General features: G+C 36.1%; 1 protein-coding gene across 4 annotated transcripts in view; it reads right to left on the bottom strand.

Annotated features, from left to right (window-relative positions):
* Positions 1-27,194, bottom strand: part of COL25A1 (collagen type XXV alpha 1 chain) — a 450,135-nt gene that overhangs the window by 203,639 nt on the left and 219,302 nt on the right. For all 4 annotated transcript variants that reach the window (XM_034671874.1, XM_034671873.1, XM_034671875.1 and 1 more), the window contains exons 3-4: positions 6,299-6,343; positions 4,304-4,311 (exon numbers count right to left, since the gene is read on the bottom strand). In XM_034671874.1, the coding sequence (XP_034527765.1) occupies positions 4,304-4,311; positions 6,299-6,343 (53 nt within the window). The remainder of the gene's footprint in view (positions 1-4,303; positions 4,312-6,298; positions 6,344-27,194) is intronic.

Raw genomic sequence — 27,194 nt, 5'->3', positions numbered from 1 at the left:
TTTAATTTTCATGACTCAGAGGCAAAGCTCATATCACCATACATTAGATGTGAATTAGGTGCTTTATAAGCTTGTTTTGAGTAACCAGCAGTATGAAAGAGCACATGAAAGATGGGAGATCTACAGATAACTAAGAAGAGCTTAATAGGAACTATAGGTAACAGAGGGTAGGATAAGACACAACAAAGAAGGTATCTGCAAATAAAGTGGTAAATCTCAAACCTTACTTGCCTGGAAAACATCTTATAGAATCATTGGCGGGGGGGAATGGGCTTTGAAGAGAGATAGAGATGACATGGGTTCAAATTTTTGTTCTGCTTCCTGCTAAATGCGAGTACTTGGGCAAAATTACCAATCCTCAGTTTCTTAGTCTATAAAATGGGTATAATAAATCTCTGGTTCATGGGGCTGGTATGAGAATTGGTCTGTAAAGTGACACAAGGTAGAAAGTTTATCATAAACTGTAATTATTAGCATATCTGGAAAAGATTTACTATTGACTTAAAAGTCATATTGTTTTTTCAATATGAAGTAAAGATATCAGAGTTTTTCATCTAAAATTTTCTCAGAGATTTCTTTTCCTAATTCATCTACCACATTGGCAGGAACAGCATTGTAAGCTTAACTTGGCTAAGTCTGCTTCATTCATCTGTCAACAAGATTCTGGGCTTCAAATTGAGTTGACAATTGCTGAAGGTAGATGGGACAGAACAGGCTGCACAAGAGCGTCGTATTTCACACCTCAGAGGGTTCTAGCTACCAACAATAACATCATATCTCTGTCAGTCAAGCACAATTATACGGCTTGATAGACTGATACAAATGAAAAGCCAGTTAAAACAGGTCTCCTGACTCTTTTCTGGCTGCAGTTACAGTACTCATTTGAATCTGCTATCTATGAATATTAGAATAGCACCTCCTTTGGGGACAGAAGGACAGAGAAACCACATCCTCCATTGACTCTAAAAATGGTCCAAAATAGTGCAAAATTTGCTACATTTGAAAACTTTAAGTCACTTTGAAAATTTTAATCTTACTTTTTGCTTCTTATTGAAACATGAATGCATTTTTAAGGTATCCAAAATAGAAGGTACAATTTCATGCCATATGCAATCAGGTAACATAACGGTCTGGCAAATTATTCTAGCAAACATATTCATGATATCGGAGCTAGGTGCTCAGAGCACTTTCGTGGATTCCTTTAGAGCAATGTTTTATTTTTTTTTTATTTTTTTTTTAAAGATTTTATTTATTTATTCGACAGAGATAGAGACAGCCAGTGAGAGAAGGAACACAAGCAGGGGGAGTGGGAGAGGAAGAAGCAGGCTCATAGTGGAAGAGCCTGACGTGGGGCTCGATCCCATAACGCCGGGATCACGCCCTGAGCCGAAGGCAGATGCTTAACCGCTGTGCCACCCAGGCGCCCCTAGAGCAATGTTTTAATACACGTTACCTTTATGGAAAAGAAAATAGAAAAAAGTACCTGATATTCATGTAAAAGTAAATTACATACATTGTCATAAAATTACTCCATTGTAGCCTTTTATATTAGAAACTCCTATGGTAGCAATATCTTTTTGTCAAATTGGGTAACTGAGTAATAAGCGGGATAGCTTCTTCCTAAAGAGTAAATTGATATGTGGGATCTAATTCAAGTTGTATTTCAAGCTTTCAATTATAAATGATCTCAATATGCAAGACATAGAAACTGACAGAGAAAAAACACTTCAGCCACACATAATTCTAGTGTAATGTATCCAAGTTTCCCAAAATACATCAAATGAAGATGTAAATGTAAGACTGCTAAAGTAAATTTTATCATTATGTTTTTCTTTTAAATTTTACCTCAGGGTACTACTCCAGAAGGGCAATGAAAAAGGTGACTCTTGGTGACAAAAGAGATCAGTTGCTGTTCCTCAGGTCAATCAATTTGTTATTCGTTTGCTTCATAAGTGCGTGAACGCTGTTTTTTGCAACACTGAGCACATTTCATAACCAGAAAATACACGCCAGGACACCAAGTTACACTTCATAATCTTTCTGTACATGTGAAGCCATGGGACCACAGAAGCTTATGGTTAGAAGGAGCTCAAGGAATTTACTTTTGCCACGGATTCTGGCATAGGCTGTGTGTCATGGATCGCTCACCAGAAGCAAGACCATGGAACTTCTCAGACTACATTTGTGCTTTACACTGAATTTACGGGCAAGGGCAACTGCCATTAAAATAGCAACATAAGCTTTGATATTTCATCCAATTTCTTATTTGTGAAGATAGTTAAATATATTTTTTTAAAAAATACAAAATTAGGAAAATAAAATTTCCCTAAAAATAAAATTACAGAAACTTTCAGATTTCAGTTCATGGAAAAGAAATGGATGGGGAAAATACACATAAAATTAAATGATGCTAAAACTAGGACGTGTATGGTCACTTCAAATTATAATTGTCAATAATTAGATATTATACCTCAATAAATATATCATTGGTAAACCTATTTAATCATAATAATATCACTGTTCATTAATTTTTATTCAGATGCAAGAAATATAATGGAAATATTTTGTAACTCTAACGTTGAATTTGATAAAAAGCAAATACTACTTCTTGAAAATCATATATAAGAGTTTAGAAATTAGAGGTTCAAGACAACTTCATTATAAGGCATTTACCCATAAGGGTTCCCATGATATGGGGTACCAAGTAGTATAAGACTCCATTGTATTAGTAAAGATAGCATAATCGATATATATTCTTTCTCTTTTTCACAATCAGTGGTTTTTCACTGATTGTATAATGCTATTATACACTTAAGAGACTACACTATAATGTAAACATAACTTTTTATGCACTAGGAAGCCAAAAACTTCATTTGACTCACTTTATTGTGCTATTCGCTTTATTGTGGTAGTCTGGAACCGAACCCACAATATCTCCCGGGGATGCCTGTACTCAGGGCTTAAACAAATTAGTTCTATTTTCTTTTTATATAATAAGAAAGGAAAGAACAATTAAATCTTTAATGGAGAACCTGGACTAATAGATGGTCCCAAGAAAGGAGGGGCCGTATGGCTGCTGATACTTCTACAAGGTCAAAGAGGATATACCAGGACCCGAAATGTCACCGTACAGCAGAAACAAGCTTTAACAACCTCTTGGCATGACTAATACTTATATCCACTGAAAAAACCTTGAAAACTCTATTCTGGCTGTAATCTCCAGAGTTTCCTCTGGGTAGTAATGGTTTGTTTCTAGTTTTAAAGACAGAGGCTTACATATGAAGCCAAAGAATAAGGCTCCTAGACCTGGGCCATGCCATCTGCCTAGCATTAAGCAGGAGCTGAAAGTCAGTTACAGAAGCAAAGTCACTTCTATCATGATTTATGTTCCACCCTTGAATGTGGCAGGAAGACTGCAAAAGATATTTGGAAGCCAAAGCTTCCTCTGAATAAAGTAAATGAGTATACGCTAAGCCCTTCTCCCTGGGCCATGCTGGCCTGTTAGATAAGTTGCCAATGTGGAGTCTTTGAACCCTGGAGCAAACTGGCTCTTCGGGATGAGAAAATATCTCAAGGCCAATGATCATTGCTACCGTAAACATACAGTGGACAATGCAAACACTGGGGTCAGACAACAGATATCCAGGATATTATTGCTCAAAAACACATCTAGCTCAAAGCTGACAAGATAATCTGTTCCTGTGAGTGCAAAGCAGGCTGGAATGCTACAGCTCTGACCTACTCAAGGAAAGAAAAAAGAACGTGCAACTCTCCAAGGGCTCCATCTCATGTTCTTTATGCAGGCAAACTCCAACGGACTTCAAAGGGAGTGTTGCCTGAGGAGGGAGTACCGGACCAAGCCCACAGGGGGTATCATTTCCATGATCATGTTGCCATCTACATTTGGTGGACTGGCAAATGCAAATATTTCAGATACAAGTTTAAACAGATGAAAAAAGAAGTGTGAAATAGCCTGGGGATTTGCTTGCAAGAGAAACCTCAGAATTCCAGGAAAAGTATTTAATACCAGGAGCTTCATAAGTTACTGCAAAAGTCCCAGGAGAGTAACTGGTTTGTGATTGTATTAAAAATAGAGTGGGTTTTTTTTTTAATTGACACATTTTGCACTTCAACATATCCAAAATAATGTACTTAAAAAATAATTTTCCAATGTTAAATACTCTTCAAAGTCAGTAACATTTTTCTAATTAAAATATAGACTATATTTTGATATCTTAACAAAGTTTTAACATACATGATCCCAATTAACGTACAAGAGCCCAAATACAGCAAATATACTTACAGGAGGACCTGTGGGGGGAGGGTTTGGAGAGAATAAGAGAAAAGGGGAGATGAATTAGTGAAAATGCAAAATATTAACATTAAATACAAGATGAAAGCATTGTCATAATCATCAGCAAAGTACAAGATGAAGAAGTCATCTAGAATTCAAGGATTCTTAGTCTTTTTTTTTTTTAGGTGATAGACAACTTTGATAACATATCAGAAAAGTGCATTTACATCTATCTGCACACAAAACTTTACATAAAATTTCAATGGATGCTCAGATTCCCTGAGGGCTGTCTATGAATTACTGAGAGGTTCATCTTAAGATGGCCTATTTATAACTAAAAATTAATAGAAAATATGAATCAGGAGGAGCTTGGATCGTTTATGATAACCAGTTAGAATTCGCATAAAACTTTCTTGAGTTTGGTAAAATGGTTCAATGAGAAATGTACCCATTATTTGTTCTAAGAACGTTTGTTCATTCAGTAGCATTGTCAACATATAAGACTAAACCTGGATATTTATGTTTCCTTAAAACTGAGTATTCTCATCAAAACACAGGTGAAGTCTAAGAAAATGTCAGTATTTCCACACTATATACTCAATTAAAACACAAGTTTTTAGTAGCCAAGAAATTAGAAACTGACATTTTAATTTTTCTATGAAAGATTTTTACTTTTCCCCCAATCCTTTTTATTTCTTTTGACAAAAATCAATTCACTGATTGAATCCACTAATGTTTCATTATTTCTTATGCCTTAAAACACATTTATAAACCATTCTTCTAACATAAAACTTTATATGTGAAAGGGATACCTATACAAGCGTCCAATTATTTAGATTAAATGAAACTTAAAGATAACTTTTAAGAACACTCTTAAAGAAATTAAGCAGGTATACTGCCCAAATTACTGAATTTTCATAAATCCCTTTTACTTCGACATCTTTTTTTTCAAAAGGAAGAGGAAATGAGACAAAAAACCAAAAACACAACAAATTGATCTGCTGCCTTTTTTGGTAGACTGGTATTTTTACTATTTCAACACTTAAAAATTGGTTGTTTTTAACACTGATAAATACTTATTAAGAAATATTGGAAAAGAGCATTTCTTAGCACACTAGAATCAAACCTTAAATCACTTTTCAAAGTGAAGAAAAAAAACTCAAATAAAAAAAAATTGTTTTGAAACCAAATATCCAAATGAGTGTGTGCACTTACTGTCTTGCTTGTTTTATAAAGTCTAAGACTCCAAAAATGTAAATGACCACGTGAAGTCTTATCAGGCCATCAATTCTTTCTTGCAAGGTAAGAGGAAGAAACATACAGCGAGTTGGCCTGAAAGCAAAAGCTCACTGAAATGGGCGTCAGGACAACTGGTCCTGTTTCAAATTCTACTCACAAAATATTGCGTGGCCTTGGCCACCTGACTGCTCTGGGGCCTCTATTTCCTCAACTACAAAATGAAAATGCTGGATTGATTACTGAGGCTGCTGTCATCACTAAAATTCTAGGGTCATACAAGAGGAATAAAAATTCCAAATTTTGAAATGAATGAGAGTAAAAGCATGACAAAATTGTACCAGTTGGATAAAATATCAATAAAGCTTTCCAAGACATGTGTCCCGGTGTCCCAAAGCAGATGTTTTCATAAAGATCCTGCATTTGCTATCTATGGAGACGGGAGCATGGGTGTATCGCCACACTGCATGCAGCTACGAAACCCTCTACTGTAGGCAGAAAGGACAAACTTAACCTTACGCAGTAAATAACCCAAAATTGGGTGCCAGGGGTTATCAGACATAACAAATTAACAATATTTTCCAACTTCTACCTACAGTTTGATGGAAATAGGAAGATTTTAAAAATTCTAGGTCTAGCAGAGAAGATTTAAACACACGCATTTATGTGCAACATCCAGCAAGACAATATAATCATTAATTAGGAAGAACAGATGCAGGAATCTAACCAAAACATGAATGACAAGGAGCAGCTGAAAGAGAGACTTACCAGATTCTCCTCTTCGGCCCCTCTTACCTCGTTTCCCTGGAGGGCCTAAAATACAAAGAATAATTTTTTGAACATGGTTTAATATTTTGTTTCTTGTTCCAAAATTGGCTAGTAAATAATTTCTACATATTTTATCACTGTTTTTAACTAACAACTTCAAGAAAGGGACCAGACTTTTATAAAGGCCAACATTATCCTATCAGCATAATTCTTAAGCTTCATTTAATTATAAAACCTATGCCAGATGTCTAATCATCTAGCATTACTTAAGAACCCTAAACATTTAGAATTTTTATTTATCCTGTCTGGATAACATCAATAAGGAAAGACTTTAATTGCAAATTGGTGCTGTTGAGATTTCATGTTTCTTAGGAAAATTTCTTTTCTAAAGGTTGGAGTATATTAATAATTAAAAGCACTAAGTACAAATGACTATAGTTTCTCTTCAGTCAGGTCCATCATGATTCCCTTAAAAATATTTAGTTGGCAGTTAATTAAATGTATATATTCATAATGGAAATAATCCTTCTAATATTTCTATTTTATTAAATATGAATTTTCATATATTGGAATTTCTCTAATTGAGAACCAGCTGAGTTAAAATCACAGTCTTTTAATTGGAATGTGTTTAGGTACTAACTATAGGTCTCATTTTTCTAAGGAGCTAGCTCATTATTGTCAGTCAGTAAATATTTAATCTTTATGATGATCTCACTTTGAAAGTGGAACAAAAAACTTTTTTTTTTCCAGTGAATTGCCTATAAAGACCACCAAGCTAGTATGTATCAGCCTTAACACAGGATTCTAGACATACATGGCTTTCAAGCCATTTATTCTCAATTATATAATTTCTGCCCTCATTTCCTTGAGTAGGAATAGTTCCCACTGAATTATGGTTCAGGCAAATAGAAGAGAATAATTAGCCCACAATGAGAATTAAGGTCTTATAATATTTGCTGGAAGAAAGAGGCCAAGGAAAATACAGACCCCCCTGGTTTTAAAGAATGAGCTGCTAAGTTGGACTGATGACTTCCAAACTCTAGAAAGTTCAAGACACAAGCAGCACAGCCCTTAGCAGCCAGCTGGCTCTCGACGTGATCCTGAGCTACCAACTTCCACATGGAAACACTATCATGAGAATAGAAGCATCAGTGGGCCAGTTAGTTTCCCCTCAAGCCCTTACACAAAATAAGTCTGGCCATCTGTGTTTTGTAAGAGGTTAAAAACAATCAAGCAATAAAATTGATTGAAAATGTTAGGAGAAGAATTTTTACAGCAGAGTCCAAAATTGTCATTCAAAATTTCAGATTTCTCTCTATTCTGGAATAAAGATAATTCATTCTTTCTTTCTTTCTTTCTTTCTTTCTTTCTTTCTTTCTTTCTTTCTTTTTTTCTTTTCTTTCTTTCTTTCTTTCTTTCTTTCTTTCTTTCTTTCTTTCTTTCTTTTCTTCTTTCTTTCTTTTGAATAAAGAAAATTTCCTTGGATCCCATTCAGGATAGTCTTAGCCAAACTGAGAGCAGAAGGAGAATCACATAAATAGGTAAATAAACTCAGTAGGACCCCAATAGGTATGAAAAACATACTTGATTACACACACTCAAACACACATGCTCAGAAATGCATTGACATATTCTGATATATACAATGTCCTTAAGATTAGGAATCAGAATTTCTTTTCTATACAAAATCACTTAAACTAAGAAGTAGTTAGCAACAACTATGTATTTATGATGTCTGCGGTCTGCATAGTAGGGGATATAGGCTATGTATAAGATGTATATCTGCCCTGAAGAGGCCAAGAACTTGAAAAGTTTCAAATAATACATACAAAAAATTCATTAGTAGCATGTTGTGAAGATGACACCATGAGTTTAAGCTCTGATTTGTTCCTTCTACTCAAAACATAAGGTCAGTTATAAAAAGAGAAAAATTTTTTAGAATAATTTGTATTCAAAAAAGAAATGGGCATGTCCACAGGCTAGAAATGGACCAGAAATGCAAAGTGGAAAGCAGAGATAAAGCCATGCCTGCTGGGCTCCAGTTCTAGACATAGGAATGATGGCCACAAGTACTATTTCTGGAGAATAAATATTCAAAAGTTCTCTAACCAGAGTCAGAGTCACTTCTTAAAGCCAGTGGCTTAGAAATGCTGAAGACAAGCTGAAAAAAACCCAGGTCTCTGGCTTACAGGCTGAAGAATACAGACATAATCTCTCAATCACAAAATGAAGTAAGCATCTGCTGGTTGGATGCCTCACTCTATGATATCTACAACATAAATCTGGGACAGAAGTCCAGAAATGTTAGTTTAGGACCAATCTGGTCTAGAAGGCTGACGATGTCAGGTAAAGACAAACATAAAAGGACTAGGTAAGAAAGGGTGAGTGCAGACAAGAGAAAGGTAGTCATAGTGAGAAAACTAGAGCAAAAGAAAGAAAATACCTCCTACTCATAATGGGTACATAAAGCAAAATTCTAAAACATATGAAGCAATCTAAGGTTAAGAAAGGCAGTACTCAACAATAGGATCATGAATTCTTTCTAGGTAAAATTAATTTTTTTAAACCCATCGGACAGGGGCACCTGGGTGGCTCAGTCCATTAAGCATCTGACTCTTGATTTCGGCTCAGGTTATGATCTCAGGGTCATGGGATTGAGCCCTGAGTCGTGGGCTCCACTCTCAATGCAGTCGGCTTGGGATTCTTTGCCTCTCCCTCTCCCTTTGCCCCTTACCCTGCATACACACACACCCTCTCTCTCTCAAATAAACAAATAAATAAAATCTTTAAAAAAATCAGACATAACTTGCTATGTTAATATACTTTAAGAGATAAATGAAGAAGTAACATCCATTAAAGAGCAAGGGCTTTTAAAGATAAATAAGGAAAAAAATGTATTTGAAAGAACCCTTTAGAAACCCTGAAGATAAAAAAAAGAAAAATAGTCATTGAAATTTAAAAAAAAGAAGAACAAACCATTCAAATGCTAGGCTGGATATGGCGAAGCCAGAATTGACATAGAAGATGCAGAATGCAGCCCAGAGACAAACCCAGTATTGATCTATCCCTATCTATCATCTATCTATCTATCTATCTATCTATCTATCTATCTATCTACTCTGCTCTGAATGTTTGTGTGCTCCCAAGGTTCATATATTGAAATTCTAACTTCTAAAAATGGTGGTATTCGAAGGTGTGGCCTTTGGGAGGCAATTAAGTCATGATGCTGGGGCCCTTATGAATGGGATTAGTACCTTATAAAAGAGATCCCACAAAGACCCCCAGTCCCTTCCACTCTGTGAGGATATAGTGAGGAGACACCAGCTATGAACCAGGAAGGGGGCTCTCACCAGAAGGTGACCATACTACCACCTTCATTTTAGACTTCCCAGCCTCCAGAACTGTGGGAAACATATTTCTTCTATTTACAAATCATGCAGTCTGTGGTATTTTGTTGTAGCAGCCCAAACAGACTAAGATGCTATCTTTTTAGATATCTATTTACCTGTCTATCTACTACCTACCTATGTATCTATTTATGTCAAGAAGCAAAATTTTACTTATATCAATAAGAGAACCCCAAAGAAATGATAGAGAAGCCCTTGTTTAAGAGATAATAGATGAGAATTTTCCAGAACTGAATATAAGAGTCCTGAGATTGAACTTATACCCCCAGGGGCAATAAAAATAAATCACACTTACACTTAATAATGTTCAAGAATAATGAGAAAATGTTAATAACTACCAGAGGGAAAACTACAGTGGAAGGTACTTAGACTGGCTGCTGTCTCACCCACGAAAAAGATGTCAGAAGAGCCTAGTCCTGATTTTCATAACAATCTCAGAAATCTCTAATTATTATTTGCTTATTGGAATTAGTTTCTCATTTTCCCCTGAAGAAGGTTCCTTTTAAGCAGTAGAATCTATCAATAAAAATAAATTGCACTAACATTTAAAACTAGTTTGAAATAAACTATAAAAATAATTTAGGGGCGCCTGGGTAGCGCAGTCGTTAAAGCGACTGCCTTCAGCTCAGGGCGTGATCCCGGCGTTCCGGGATCGAGTCCCACCCACATCATGCTACTCGGCTGGGAAGCCTGCTTCTTCCTCTCTCTCTCCCCTGCTGTGTTCCCTCTCTCGCTGGCTGTCTCTCTGTCACATAAATAAATAAAAAATCTTTTAAAAAAATTTTAAAAAATATTAAATTATAAAAAATGATAAAAAAAAAGCAATGATATCTTTTGAAGGAATCAAGAAACAAAGAATATTTCTGAACACGTCTGTCTTAAGTACTCAATCAGAGGCTTAAAGAAATAAACCAGAGGCTCCTGAATGGCTCAGTCAATTGAGCATCCAACTCTTCATTTCAGCTCAGGTCATGATCTTTGGGTCCTGAGATCGAGCACCACACTGGGCTCTGCACTCAGCAGGAAGTCTGCTTAAAGATTCTCTCTCTCCCTCTGCCCTTCCCCCCACTTGTGTGCACTTTCTCTCTTTCTCTCTCTCTAAAATAAATAAATAAATCTTTAAAAAAATATATACCAAATGCTGTAGGAAATACATCTGCTATATTGAGAATTGAGAACAGAATCTAAGGAAATGGAAAAGATATTTGGCAAAACATACGTATTGAAAGTCAAAACGTTTTACAAAGAATTTCATAATAGGTGACAGAGAAAATGAACCTAAACTAAGTTATGATAAAATGAGAATCTAAACTCTATGGGATTTACAAAGAAAATACTAGATTTGATAAGAGTATGTTACAGTTACTATAAGAAACAGAAGAGTGGAGTGAGCATTATACTGGGCTTAGTGAAGTAATAAGTTATATAAACTCTCAGAAGGACATAGATACAGATCTTGCTTAAAAGAGAATAAATAGAAATTTTGAAAAAGTCTACTGTGCAGATAAGACAATTTGATATTGCTTGTGAATTTAAGGGTAAACATAATTTTTAAAAATGATAGGATGGGATGAATTTAACAATAGACAGCTGGCAGATCACTAGAGTGAGAAAATGAAAAATCAGAAAAGACAAATGATAGATGTTGCCCAGTCAAAACTGATGTTAATAATAGTGGAGAAAGATAGTGACCATTTCCATTCCAAACTGAGTGATGAAGTGTTGGCCAGGCATGAGCTCTAAGAACAAATATAGAAGCTAAAACCTGACTCCTATTCACTGAATTTGGCCAGATCCTTGAAGCAGAAATTCTCAGTGAATTCTATCAGCAGAAAGACATGACTCTGCAAAAGAAACTGGTTCAAGAATATGAATGGGAAGCTATCAGCAACACAGGAAGTGAAAATTTACAAGCAGAGAATTCATGAAATGAAGAATGAGTTATGGAAAACAGAGGGAGGCTATAAAACCAGATTGCTCTTTTTAATAAGAAAATTCATGACAATTGGTACTGTTCATGTTTCAGAGTTTTTGCCTGACAGACAATGCAAACTGTCAGCCTAAGATAGACATTAATAAAAATTAGCCATGATGGTAATGCTTTAAAGACCTGTGTCAACAAACCCAACTTGAGACAGATCCAGATCATCAAATCACATCATAGCAAGGTGTCTTAAGCCAAGCTAATTCTTTTGGCCCCAAACTAATATTGTTGGAGCACTCTACTCTTTACTAATGGCATACCCACCTGTCACAAGGCTCTATGCTAAGGTGAGATATGTGCCAAGAAGTAAACATATGCTTACATATGGGCCTTCCCATGGTCTTTGGGTGTGGGTGGTTATGGCATATGTCTGAATACCCTTATCTGGTTTATCAGATAAATTACCAAAACCTGTCAATTCTACTCCAGTTACTTGAATATATTCACTCTTCTCCACTTCTACTAGTATGTCATGGCTGAGCTTAAACATAACCTTTCTGGTACTCAGAGAAGAGATTTTTTTTTTAAAGATTTTATTTATTCGACAGAGATAGAGACAGCCAGTGAGAGAGGGAACACAAGCAGGGGGAGTGGGAGAGGAAGAAGCAGGCTCACAGCAGAGGAGCCTGATGTGGGGCTCGATCCCACAACGCCGGGATCACGCCCTGAGCCGAAGGCAGACGCTTAACCGCTGTGCCACCCAGGCGCCCCATGAAGAGATTTTTTACTAGTCTTGTCTTTTACTTTTACTTTTTATTTTACTTGTCTTTTAAAAACATTTTACCACCTATAAACATTTACAATTAAACAAACAGGAAGTGTTTGAGAAAAGTTTCAGAACTCATAATGAGCTGGGAATTTTGTTTTGTTTTGTTTTTACCTCTTGTTTTGTATTTCCACACATGTTTCTGGCTGTCTCTGTTTTGGGGGCAAAAGAAATAATGTGTACAGAAAAAAAGGGAAGAAATCAAATCAAAATGGATTAAAGATTCAAACATAAGAACTGAAACTATAAACTCCTAGAAGAAAACATGGTGAAAAAGCTCCTTGATGTTGGTCTTGGTGATGATTTTTTTGGGTATGACACCAAAAACACAAGCAACAGAAGCAAAAAATAAACAAGTGGGATTCAATTAAACTAAAAAGTTTTTGCACAGCAAAGGGAATGATCAACAAAATAAAAACTCAGTCTATGGAATGGGAGAAAATATTGGCAAACCATATATCTGATAAGGGATTAATACCCATAAAATATAAGGAATTCCTACAATTCAATAGCAAAACAATAAACCACCCAATTTAAAAAATGGGCAAAGACCCTACATAGACATTTCTCCAAAGATGACCTACAAAAGGCCAAAAGGTATATGAAAAAGTGCTCAACATCACGGACCATTAGAGGAATGCAAATAAAAACCACAATGAGATATCACCTAACACCTATTAGGATGATTATTATTAAAAAACAAACAAACAAACAAAGAAAAACACGATAAGCATTAGTGATGGTATGGAGGAAAAAGAAACCTTGTGCACTATTGATGGGAATCTAAATCAGTGCAGCCACTATGGAAAATAGTACGGAGATTCCTCAGAAAATTAAGGCTGGAACTAACCTATGATCCAGCAATCCCACTTCTGGGGATTAATCCAAAGGAACTGAAATCAGCATCTCAAAAAGAAATATCTACTCCTATGTTTATTGCAGCATTATTCACAATAACAAAGATATGGAAACAACCTAAATGTCCATCAACAGCCAAATGGTTAAAGCAAATGTGGCATATACATGCAATGGAATATTATTCAGCCTTAAAAAAGAAAAAAACCCTCCTGCCATTTGCAATAATATGGATAGACCTGGAGGGCATTATCCTATGTTAAATAAGCCAGAAACAGAAAGACAAATACTGTATAATCTAATTTACATGTGGAATCTAAAATAGTCAAACTAACAGAAGCAATAGTTATTGCCAGGGCCTGGGAGGAGAGGGAAATGGGAACATGACAGTCAAAGGTACAAAATTACTGTTATGGAAGATAAGTTCTGGAGATCTACCATACAGCACAGTGCCTATAGCTAACAACAGTGTACTGTATATGTAAAGTTTCCTAAGAGAGTAGGTCTTATGTCAAACATTCTTACCACAAAATAGTAATCATAGAGTGGAAGGAAACTTTGAGAGGTAATGGATATATCTATGGCCTTGATCATGGTGATGGTCTCACAGATGTATACTTATCCTGAAATTCACTGAGTTGACAGATTAAAAATGTACAGTTTTTTACATGTCAATTATACCTCAGGGAAGTGGATTTTTTTTTAATTCAATTAGCCAAAGTATGGTACATCATTGGTTTTTGACATAATGTTCAATGATTCATTAGTTACGTATAACACGCAGTGCCCATCACATCACGTGCCCTCCTTAATACCCATCACCAAGTTACCCCAGACCCCCACCTACCTCCCCTTCCACAACCCTCAGTTTGTTTACCAGAGTCAAGAGTCTCATATGGTGTATTTCCCTCTATGATTTCTTCCCCTTCAATTTTCCTTCCCTTCCGCTATTGTCCTCTGCACTATTCCTTATGTTCCACATATGAAGGAAACTATATGATAATCGTCTTTCTCTCCAAGACATACAAATGGCTAACAGACACATGAAAAAACGCTCCACTTCACTTGCCATCAGGGAAATACAAATCAAAACCACAATGAGATACCACTTTACACCAGTTAGAATGGGAAAATTAACAAGACAGGAAACAAGTGTGTTGGCGAAGATGTGGAGAAAGGGGAACACACTTAGACTGTTGGTGGGAATGCAAGCTGGTACAGCCACTCTGGAAAACAGTATGGAGGTTCCTCAAGATGTTAAAAATAGAGTTACCCTACCACCCAGCAACTGCACTACTGGGTATTTACCCCAAAGATACAGATGTAGTGAAAAGAAGGGGCACCTGCACCCCAATGTTCATAGCAGCAATGTCCACAATAGCCAAACTATGGAAAGAGACAAGATGTCCTTCAAAAGATGAATGGGAAAGGTATTTTTTAAAAAGAAACAAATGGAAGGCTCATTCCCTGAGTAATCATGCGTAGGTGTGATGTCATAAAAACCTAAGAATAGGGAGAAATCTGCTATCTTGTTATGAGAATAACCTAATGATCACTAATGGTCTCTAATGACATGGATCATGTGAGAACTAATTCCTGACTGAACTTCCATGAAAAAGGTGATGAACATATATAATGGCACAAACTAGGAGCTCAATAAATATTATCTCCATCTTCTGCTTTATTTATATTTTCTTGTTATATTAGGCAATAGTAATAATGTATTTGAGTATTTAAGAAAAGCTGAGTGTGTAAATGAATAAGATGGTGAGAAATTAACATTACCTTCCAATTAAAATATTCAAAGGGGCAGGTTAGTATAAAGAAAGAACATAGAACACAAAGTTAAAAGACTTACAGGTTTTCACTACTGTGTAAATTGAGCTTCCAATTACCCTCTTTGATTTTAGTCTACTAAAAGATCTGGTAAATAATACTAATCTACCCCATTTATATGATAATTGTGAGGATGAAAACGGTAAAGTGCTACATACATATGTTAAGTGACTGTTTCCTTTATTTCTCATAAATTCATTGAAGCTTATAAACTATTCCCATGCTATATTACTGTCATATTCATCAGTAAAAGTAGTTAGACTTCAAAATTCAAATTAAACAATTTGACACATCTTAATAAAAAGCTGATTTTTTTTTAGTCAGAGGTTTCACCTCCAGAAGCAAAGAGACTCTTCAAGGATGTCAGAGAAAATGATGTAAAAATACCACAAACAACAGTAAATATTCAAAAAATTAAATACTCTTATCCAGAGCTCTTTCTGGAGGCAGAAAAGCAGAAATGTTAAGGCAAAGGAAAGAGGAGGAGACTAAGCTGGTGGTCAGGGAGAGAAAAGGTAAGTAGGAAACAGGGAGCAGATGTTGAAACCCCGTGTGCCCACGCATGCTGGTGTAGGGGGCCTACAGGAGAAATGTGTGCAAGCCTAGGATGCCCCTCCCCTGCAACCGATCCCAGGAATAGGTCTCCAACAGCTGCAGATGGCTCTCGAGGGAGGGAGGAACCTGTCTGGGCACAGAGGAGACGGCAGATCAGCCTTCCTGAACCATCCTCCCCCATCCTGCAGCTCCTTTGAGAAGACTAAATCAGGTTTACCTTCATTCAGATCTTCTAGATTAACCTTGCAAGCGGCACAGATTAATTTCAGAGGCTTCCCCAAAGTCCTCCCACCTGCTTGCTTGCTTAATGCCTGAAATTCTTTCAACATAGACCAAAGCCTTTCATTCCACAATTAGAAGTAAAAGGCTTAAACGGCAAATGCTTGGTAGAAGTACAATATTAGCTAAAATGTATTTTCTCAATACTCATGAAATGTCTATACTACAACATACCCAAGAGGTCGTACAGCCCAAAGGTTTTCACACTGTGCTTTATACCCAACTATATGAGCAGCTCCAACTTGCTATATTGAATTGCAACCATTTGCAGTAAAAGTTCATCGGCTAAAACAAGCTTATAAATCTATGATTCATATTTCTGCAAATGTAAGATTGGAGCCAAGAGAGGTGAAAACAACCTGCTGAGGGTCCCACACAGCAGACACCAGCTTCCTGATTCCAAGCTCAGTGCTCTTTGACTCAGCACGCCACTTCTCATTTCTGATCTCACGCTCCATACACTGCAAGACTGGACACAACCAGCGCCAACTTTCCAACCTGCTTCATTTTGTCAATGGCCTGCTTCATCTTTTGTAACATGGCTACTTAGGCAGATGTACTATTATTACTTGTTCTAGTCTCCCACTAGACTGTGAGTTCTTGAGGGTACAAATTCCCTTGTTCATCCCTGTATCTCTAAAACTGGCATAGGACTTAGCATTATTTGGTGCATGCCAATATTATTTCATACGGTTTTTATTTTTAAAAGAAATAACTTTTTTATTCAGGAGATTTATTTCCCAAGATAATTTAGATCAGCGTGAACTGCACTATATGTAACACAAGCTTTTTTGTTTTAAATATCTTTTAAAAGTGTGTGTTTTTGTTTCAAATTTCCTCAAGTTTCTAATCCCCATGGAATGTCAGTTTACAAAAGAAATAATAAATAATAAATGATAGGTAATAATTTAGTTTAAGTTTATAATAGCCAAGCTCCATAACCCTCCACAGAGTGTTATTCAGATATACATTATTTATTTTAAAGGCAATGAGTTCAACTGAAAAGTTGTAAAAGTATGTTTCCTTTTTTTAACAACACAAGAGACGCACTAACAAATGTTTCAGGGGATTCTATTCTTATGAGTTATTCCAGTAATAAAAAATAGAAAAATTAATGGTTTGTTAGCAAAAACAGTTCATTGGCACTTTAGTTATAAACAACAATTTTTATTTTTGAGCCCTAACCAGACTATATCATAATTTCAATAAGGCTAGGGATATCTATAAGGTACCAAACTCCTAAGTTTAGTAATTAGAATGGTTTTGTCAAATTTCTAGAGGAGATTTTAAAAATCACACAAAAAGATCAAATCCTTAAAGTAATCTTATGAATATTCCTTTCAGAAATCTGCTTACTTTCTAGCTTTTACACCAGCAAGTTTTTCCTGGTAATGATTTCAAGTAAAACTTATGAAACATAAAATATGTGCAGAAATGCCCTTCTGGCAAGTATGTTTTTATTTTCTCATGAAATGCATTGAGAACAAGACTTTTGTTTTCTCTCTTTCTACATTTTTTTCAACGTTAAAATGAACATTTTAACAATTGCTATTTAAATGTTTTAAATAAATATAAGTAAACTACATCAGAATTGTGGTGAATGTAATTCTCAACATTACTATATCATTGGCATTTTTTTAAATTGGTTGAGTTTCTCTGCCTCATTGAGGGGGTCCAATGGGCCAAAACCGTCTTCTAAACCTTCTTCCCAATTATCTCAATGTAAGTTCGGTTCTAGCTTGAGCTTGGTTTAAAAGAAGCACTTTAAGTTTACTCAAGAATTAATTGATATTTGTAAATTTTATAACTAAGGAAAAATGACCATATTTATGAGACAACTGGGGACACTCGCAAGAACATACTGGAAATCAACTGCACTTATACAATTAAAGGAAAGGATTTCCAAACCAAGTGCAATGGAATCTTTTCTGGGCTTTATGTTGAGGCTTTGTTTCCAGAAATGGAATTCCAGCAAATGAGGAGTTGTCTTTACTGCTGTTTTCAATATTTAGATAATAAATATAGTACAATAGTCAATAGAAGCTGTTCTAGACTACAAATAGTCCCATGTTACAGTTCATTGACTTTAATGAGGTCTGATGTGGCACAGTTGTTATTTCTATCATTCGTCTCCCACAAGTAAAGTGTTTCATTATTATGGTACTAGAAGTTTTACTCCATGATCCTACAGGGGATTTGTCATGACAACCTTTTCTATTTCTACTTACAGGGTAAGGGGCTACAAGATGTCAGAGAGAAGGGGTTGGGAACGAGGAAAGATGTGTTTCTTTGTGAGATTATATGCTATATAACAAGTGGTTATTACATATACAATGTCATATATTAACATGAAAAAAAAGTTTAGTTCCCAAGCTAAATGAGCTCTCTAGATTCCATGTTTCTAATGGAATACAGAGCAGTGAACAGATCTTTAAAGATAAAGAGAATCTTTAAAGTAATAGAAAAAAAAAAAGATCAATGGTTGAATGTAGTTCATTATATATTCAATAAATAATGTTAAATCTTAATTTATCAGAGATTGAAACAATGGAAAATGGGAGAAAAGGTGGGCTAATGGTAACTGGGATTTTTCATTAAGGGCTTTGCAAAGTCACAAGCTTTTGCCAAAGAGATGATGGATGAATTAAACACAGCAGCACCACATATCACCATTACACACATGTCAATGGCCCACATTTCTTTCAGTTGGTGCTAAATGAATTATTTAGCATGCCCATTGCTAAAGTTAGTCACCAATGGGAAAAACGATCATAAGAGAACTGGCTTAACACTGAAAATTAGTGATGGAAAACAGTAAACAAAAAGTCAAGAGGAAGCCATCAGAATAGGAGTAGGAGTACTTCAGGGGAAAGGGGCGGCGTGGAAGTCCAGATCTGATGAAACGAGCATGAAGGTAACCAGAACAGACATGAGAGGGCAAGGGTCCAAATGTGCAACTCAGCCAACTGATGGTCCCACAGTGTCATGGAGGAAATACGAGTACTTAGACATAAAGAAAGGGATAATGATGACGGTCAATATTTACAAGGGCTCATCATCTGTCTGGCAGCAGACCCAGTGCCACCCATGCATCGTTTCATTTATCTACACTAGCTGAGTGATCTCCATATAATTGTGGAAAGCAATACTACTATAAAGAGGTTAACTGTCACAAATCTAGTAAGTGGTAGATTAGGGATTTATACCCAGACAGTCTGACTCCTAAATTGTCAATTCCAAAACTAAAGACTTGCCTGTTTACTAAGCATACTATATGGATCACTCTATTTTCTGATACAAACACACAGAGCTGCCCTTAAGGAAAACAGAAGCTTTAAGTGAAGTTGGAAAGAATTGGTTCATAAGTATTCCTGAAGGTCTCTGTTTACAATTCTAGTTTATAGGCTTATTTTTAGCTTCCCATTCTAAATGTAAAATATTCATGAGAAATTACTTGCCAAAAGTTAATAAACTTTTTTTATAAAGCTAAAAAGAACTCTTCTCTCTTCATACACTGAAAACACTCATGGGTAATTTAGGTGGATGTGATTAGCACATATTTATATACATGCTCGGTTAATATACTCTTATACCATGTATGCCAGTTTTTTCTTTTTTTATTGATGGTAAGAACACTTAATGTGAGATCTACCCTCTTTACAGAATTTTAAGTGTACAATACAGTATTGTTAACTATAGCATGCATACCAGTTTTAACAAGCCTGTTACATATAAGTATTGAGAATGAGACAAATAAAAAAATATTGGTCTTTAAAAATGAGGGATAGTGCCTTTTTCACTATCGTGTTCTCTGTACCTGGAACATAATTTAATATTAGTTAAATGGATGACTTAAAAAGAAAAAGCTAAAATAACAATAACAGTTTTGTAGTATTTCTTCTGGTTAAAAAACAAACAAAAACCCAGCAGAGTATAATTTTTGAAACCAGCCATAGGGATACATGTTTGAACCTTATTCTGCAACACACTGGCTGTGTGACTTTGAACAGACTAACCTTATAAAACCCAGTTCATCATCTACAAAATGTAGATAATATCTACCTCAGAGAGTTTAGATCTTTGCTTTTTAGGTCTCAATTCTCTTTGAGGTCTCTCTCAAAACCATCTGCATACAAGGACAAAGGTAATTCTTTTAATATATTTTCATCATATGATTCCATTTATCAATAAACTTCCACAGAAATAAGGGAGGAAGTACTGCCCAACAGACGAGGTTTTCCCACTAGGAAAACCCAGTCCCACTATTTCTCAACCCCAATTCTCCATGCTTAATCCCTGCTCTTTCTAATTCTTGTCCTCTCCTTACTTAAATTTAATTTCAAGAAGACAATATAATAGTGACAATCCTTTCTCCTTTGCCATGTATTTGGTCCATTTTCCTGTCCAGTCTTTTTTCCAACATACCCCAAAACTAATTGTGTTGCAATATAAATTCTGCCTTCTTGCAGTATCACTATCAGCTTAATAAACATTTTAACATGGCTGTGAAGTAAAAGTACACAATTCTTTTTTTTTTTTTTTACTATTACTCTCAGTTTCCTAAATAGGAATAGGAATGCATTTCATACTTAAAACGACAGTTTAAGGAGGAGCTGCTATTTGCCTGTGTAAGGAACTAATTTGCTCAATGCTATGATGTACTTGAAATGTGATGCATATGAAAAGTGCTCTACGAAATGTCAAAGTATCTTGTTAAACTAACTGAGAACAAAATGTAGTACAAGTTAGGATAATGGTTGGCCTTCCATAGAAATGCTAACATAGGTGATCTTCACCAGAGAATCCAGTCCCAGTTGGCCATTAAAAAGATACTTGATGTACTGTATGGTGAATAACATAACATAATAAAAAATTTAAAAAAAAAAAGATACTTGAAATCTCCTAACCACCCCACAGAGTTTCACTGCCTCCTTCAAAACAAACACAGTTGTTTCCTTACAGTTAAACCTCAGATTCATCCTGACAGGCAAATTCCCTGGAACACAAAAACATTATGAGTAGACTTCTATGAATAAAATGTTTCCCCATATGATTTCACAATAATTCTGGCACTTTAATGCTGCTATATCCATCACACAGCAAGCAAACATTTTCCAATGAAACTGCAGAAGGGCCAATCCAAGAACACAATTTCAACTTTGCCAATTGAGGTTTTTTTCTATGTTGTATAGGAACTAATACAAACTTAAAAAAAAAAAAAAAGAAAGAAAGAAAGCCTTTTTGGTAGACACACATTCTTATGGCTTTAAACAATAGGGAAAATATCCACTAAAATCATATTGGCTTTTTATCCGACATCTTTTGTTCTAACCAAGATGGGAACCTCAAAGCATGCCAACGTTTAGATGTGTGTCAGAGGCCAATAAGTAAAATGTCTAAGACCCAACTACATATGCCAATCAACTTTAAAGAACTTATGAAAGACCTCTGATAGAGTAGAGCAGGATCTCTGGAACTAACTATCAGGGGTGAAAGTTCAAAAGTTATAACTTAGGTTATGAGGGAGAGAGCAATTTCAAAGTAGAATTTGAGTACTTTTATTTTGCAACATGCTCTCATAACAGCTTTACATAAAATAGAACAGTTTTTAAACCTGGCATTTTATTATGATACCAGGTAACATTAGAGGGAAAACTTCCAAGGAAAATATTAACTGTGGTAAATATAGATGGAACCATGATGCTCAGAAATGGAATCAGTACCATGAAATCTATTTTATGCTCTTTAGTAAAACGACTTATATTTTTCATGTGCCAACAAGTGGGCCCACTATGTGTCTTTCAAAACAAAAAAGATTATGTCTTGAATAAAATAAGTGTACAATATCAATAAAATAAATTTCTTACACAAAGAGCTTTATGTAAAATGTTCAGTAGAATACATTTTTGTTTTTAGTGGTTCTCTATTTCCATATTTGAGTGTGAACAAAAATAAGGAAATCAGGACCTTAATCCATTTCGACACTACCTATACCCCCTCCACGTGCATATTTATGAATATGTATGACTTAATCAGGTCATGTATCATTAATCATTCTTCATATTCAACCTCTTCATTTCATAATCATTATAAAGAAGTTCTTAAGTTCTACTGGTAAGCTTTGAAGTTAGTTTTTAACAGCATAAAAAAGGATTCCTATAAATGAAATAAATCCCCTAGATATCTGATTGATTTTTATTGTTCTCTGAATATTTTATGCTGAGATAAAGGTAGGCATATCTAAAAAAGTTGCTGACTTTTAAAATATTTTAAGTCAAAGAACAGACAAGAATTCCTTATGCTATCAACAATGTGTATGTATGGTTTCTTCCTGAAAAGATCTCATGATCTTGTTAGAGATCTAAGTCCTAAAACAAAAACAATTAAAGAACAATATTAATCAGTATATAATACAGTGTTATACTGTACATGGCATTGGTTATACCACAGAAGCTCAAAAAAGAGAATCGGGAAAAAAGCTTCTCAGAGAGGTAAAACTTAGCTTGACTTAAAAGAGTAGACAAAAAAAGAGGATAAGGCAGGATATAGAATAGGCATGAATAAACACAGCTAGCTATGTCCAGTGTGGCTAACCATGAGACTACCTTCACTGGAATATGATTTTTTGTTTAAAATAAGGTTAGATAAGTAAGGTGGGTCTAGATTATAGAAAGCCTCAAGTGGCAAGAGATGAAGTTAGGAAATAATGACATGAAGAAGGTATTTTGGGAGGATTAACCTTTCAGGAGTTAGCAAAGTCAACTGGAGTCTCTTACAAGAACTAGGCATAAATAATAAAGAGTATAGTGGCAGTGGGACAAAAATTAGATACAAAAAGTAATTTTGATAAGAAGAATCAAGCATGGGGGCACCTGTGTCACTCAGTTGGTTAAGCATCCAACTTCTGATTTCGGTTCAGGTCATGATCTCAGGGTCATGAGATCAAGCCCCACATCAGGCTCCCCATCCAGCCCGGAGTCTGCTCAAGATTCTCTCTCTCCCTCTCCTTCTACCCCTCCCCCACTCATGAAAGTGCACATGCTCTCTCTATCTCTCAAATAAATAAGTGAAATCCTTTTTAAAACAAAAGAAAAATCAAGCATGAAGGCTCAATTTGATGTAGGGGATGAATAAGAGAGGTTGAAAAACAAAGACAGCTTCACAGATTTGAGTCTTATAGACTAAAAAATAAGTGGTACCGTTTATATTTGTTGTGTAGATTAAACAAAATGTCCTTCTATCATAACATAATAGTCAGATGTCAACCTTGGAAACAGTATCAGAATATTGGCATGTTAACATGAATTAGATTCCCTGCAGCCTGCATTTCTTCTTTCAAGATGTGACGCACAGACCTTTACAGTGAAGTTGTAAGCGCCCAAATCTGTGAAACGTTGCTCTTGTAGTCGGACATCTATAACATTCAGGTCAGTTTTACAGACGTAATTACAAAGTTCCACCAAAGTAAAATGGCTAATAACTTGATGATGATATTACAGAATATATAACAAATCACAGAACAGGTTAGACCTGTAAAAGCATTATTTGTACCTTTCAAGTGATTCCCTTTAAAACCTATGAAATTCTTTCCAATATTTCCACTTACATACCATGAGTTAATTCAGGATTTTCGTCAGTGGAATGTTGATTTGAATCATCCTTGAAATAAAAAGACAGGGGGATAAGTAGACTGAGAACCAAAGACCCCCAACGCCTTGTGGTCACTAAGTTTTGCAGAATTAAGTTTTGCAGACTCTTAGACTTCTTATCTGTAATATGAAGAGATTGTACTACACCTCCTTCCAACAAGATGCTTCTAGGAGAAACAAATGAAAATAGTTCATTTCCTAATTAATGGTCACACCTGCTCTTTCATATCATACAAAAGTTGTGGTACCACTAAGTACACCAAGGTAAATACAAGAATACAAGTTAAGTCAACTGATTTCACATCAAATAGGCAGGTGTATCATTAAGTGGATACAATGATAGCAGCCGCCGCCATATTTTTCTGTATCCGGCATGGAGGTCCTGCCTGGAGGAGGTAGAAGGTAGAGGCAGAGCAACGGAGTATCGCATACAGTGGTAGGGAGATCAGGCTGAGCCCGTGATTGTTTGGCCATTCAGAACTGCGGCAAGGACGAGGCAGTGGTAATGAATGAAAGCAATGTGGTCTGCTTCTTTCAGGCTCATCTAACCCCTCGGACTGATGGCTGCAGCTGAGAAATTCCGCAGGGATTGAGGAGGGGAAGTGCCCAGGGCATGATGCAGGCACACAAATCCCCCTGGAGTCCTAACCATCCTGCCTGAGGACACACAATCATGCACAGTTGTTTGATCTTGCTACACACTCCACCTCCCGCGTGAAGACATGTTCAGAAGTAGGAGCACTTCCCCTTGGTTACATCACAGTTGTAATAAATCAATAGCCAGTCTTTGTTCCATTGTGTCAATTCTAATCTAACCAGATAAATTCTACACTACAGAAGAGTATAGATTGCCTGACAAACATTTTGTTGTATTGGTTGTGCTGTAAAATATTGATATAGTAACCCCCAAAATGCCAAATGGCTGGTAAATACCTTCTTGTGTTTTATCAGCATGTATGTGTGTGTTTAAAGAATAAATTCCATCCCAATCTTATTCCTTACTTCTATGCTATTGACTTAAATAACCAAAAATATCTAATATTAACTTAAAAGAAATCATACAAGGATAACAACTGAATAACCTTTATTTTTATTTAAAAACTGTCTCCAGTTTAGTCATTAAGCCCAGATTTTTGAGCCAAGACTGACAAGGCCTTCTTCATGCCGACAGATTAAAGTATTCACTGTATGGCATTCATTTCACTGCAGCAACCAATGATGAAATGCAATATGGTCAGATTAAAGGTGGTACATAAGTACTCTTTTGTAATAGTAATATCTTTGGTGAACCCACACATGCTATCAGTCATTTAAATCCAGAACCTCAAGCTGAGTAGAGTCCCATCAAAGTCTTTACATGGCCCACCTGCCCTAGGGTGATACATACATCATCTGAAGCAAAGCTTAGTGACAGCTGCAGAAATGTACTCAATGAATTTAAAATAGACAGCAATCTAGATTAACAGTGATGGAAATATCTGGACATTCATCTTTAAATGAATTGTAACACTCCAAACCCAGAGCTGGTTCGCAGCTGGTACACATCAGCGCTACCACATTGGCAATTAGCTAGCCAGTTTTGAAGGTATCTCCCCGCCAAAGTACCTCTCCTTTTAATACCCTGCCATCCTAACTTCTTCCTTAAAGCCCTCCTGCAACTCCACACACAATGGCTATTAAAGGGAGAAAGACCCGGCCCCACAGCAGATCTAACTCTCGACAGAGTTGGGGTTGGTATCTGGGGTTGGTATCTATTCAGATTTGTTGGCGTGTGCACCGTACTATTTGGTCAGTATTTTGAATACCACCCTGCCCACCTCCATCATCATTATAGCATTTATCACGTTGTATCACAATTCTCTCTGTACAATTCAGTTTCCATCTGCTATTCTCAAGCACCTGAGGACAGGGAACCAATCTAATTCATCATGGAGCCCCAGTGCCCAGGAGAATAATACCGTATTAATAGATATTTGGTAAATCTATTAATGAATGAGCCATAAAAATCAAATTTCATCTTGTCACTTTGGTAGTATAACATTTACAGATAAAATTATTCTCATTCTTGCACAGTATTTGTGATTTCTTATCTTTTCCTGTAGACACATGTGGCCTTTAAATTTTCTTTGGCTTTCATATAACAAGACAGCAATAGAGAAGTAAAAATCCCAAGAGAGAACACTTTGGAGGTAGTTGCGCTTTTTATCTTACTCTTGCAACTTTTCAGGAAGTATAATAAGGTTTATAAGAGAGCATCCTATGAGAATAAAAGTATAAAAAATTCTTTAAAAACCTCTTTCATCTGACTCACTATAGCAATCATCTTTAGAACTCATGTTCTTCAAATGTCCGTACTTTTTGGATGGGTAGGATTCCTGAGAGTCTCCACTGTCCTGCCACCGGCTCCGACCCCTCCCCCACTTTAATGGGCAGCCTCCTCCTCTAAACACAGTGTAACTCTGACTTTCGGGGGAAAAGTCCTGAGAATGTTTTCTCTTCACAGCATTTTAAAATTGGAGTCACTGAATTTTTTTTTAATGCTATGGTGCCAGACGGGAACCCAAATTTTGTTTCATCACATTGGGAACCATTTAGGATATCAGGAAGCAAACTGGAAAAAAATTTCTTTACAGAAGAATACATCCTCCATCTCCTGGTGAACAATTTTTGTTTTCTTTTCCAGGGAGTAGTTTATGTGCTATGTTTAGGCCACACATGAAAGTAATATCTCCCTCGTGAGACTGACTTTGGCTTATGCTGATTTTTTGAGGCCAAGATTATGGTAATAATTTAAAGAGGGAAAGAAGCGAATGGAATAGGAGGAAAACACGGAAGAAAAGGGATTAGTGAGGCAAAAATTTTCTCAACCTAATACAACACAAAGTATGTCTTAGGAAATTGAAAGGAGAGTCAGATCTCAAATAAAACCAAAGATACTGGGATAGTGTCTTCATTAGGTAAACAATACAGTGTATTCTATAGTCTGATGCGCCAAAGGAATGTCAAAGATTCCAACAATAATCTAAGACCAAAAACTTGTTTTCTAAGTTTAGGTCCTATTCTACGAAATACCCAGAAGTCTACTAGGGCACGTGCCGTTGCTTTCGGTGGCTCCTCCAAGGCCAGCTGTGCATATCTTCAGTAGCTTGGAAGCTGGCCAGTGCAGTAAGCCCCATGCTGGACTTGGGAAACTAATCCCCTCTATTATTGCTTTTTCACAGGTGGGACACCTGCCCTTTTCTTTTAACAAGGTCTTTCTAATGACATATTAAAGGCTCCCCAAACTCAACACAACATTTGGATCATTATATTTGGATGAAAAGATAAATGCAATGAAAAAACACCAGTAACGGGTAAGTAGGGTATTTAGTCTAAGGGCCTGGTGCACATGCAACAGATCTATCATTTTTGACAGCCAGACTGAAAAGGGAGGGAGGGAGGGAGGGTAGGAGGGAGGACAGAAAGAAGGATGGATGGATAGATCAGGCCATGGTGCAAACCCAAACAAGCACACTTTTTAGGCTCTTTGTACATGAAATACTCTATCTATGGCTTTATTTTCTTT

Source organism: Ailuropoda melanoleuca, chromosome 11 (genome assembly GCF_002007445.2).
Source record: "Ailuropoda melanoleuca isolate Jingjing chromosome 11, ASM200744v2, whole genome shotgun sequence".
Taxonomy (NCBI): Eukaryota; Metazoa; Chordata; class Mammalia; order Carnivora; family Ursidae; genus Ailuropoda; species Ailuropoda melanoleuca.
This window is presented reverse-complemented; position numbering and strand designations above follow the sequence as displayed.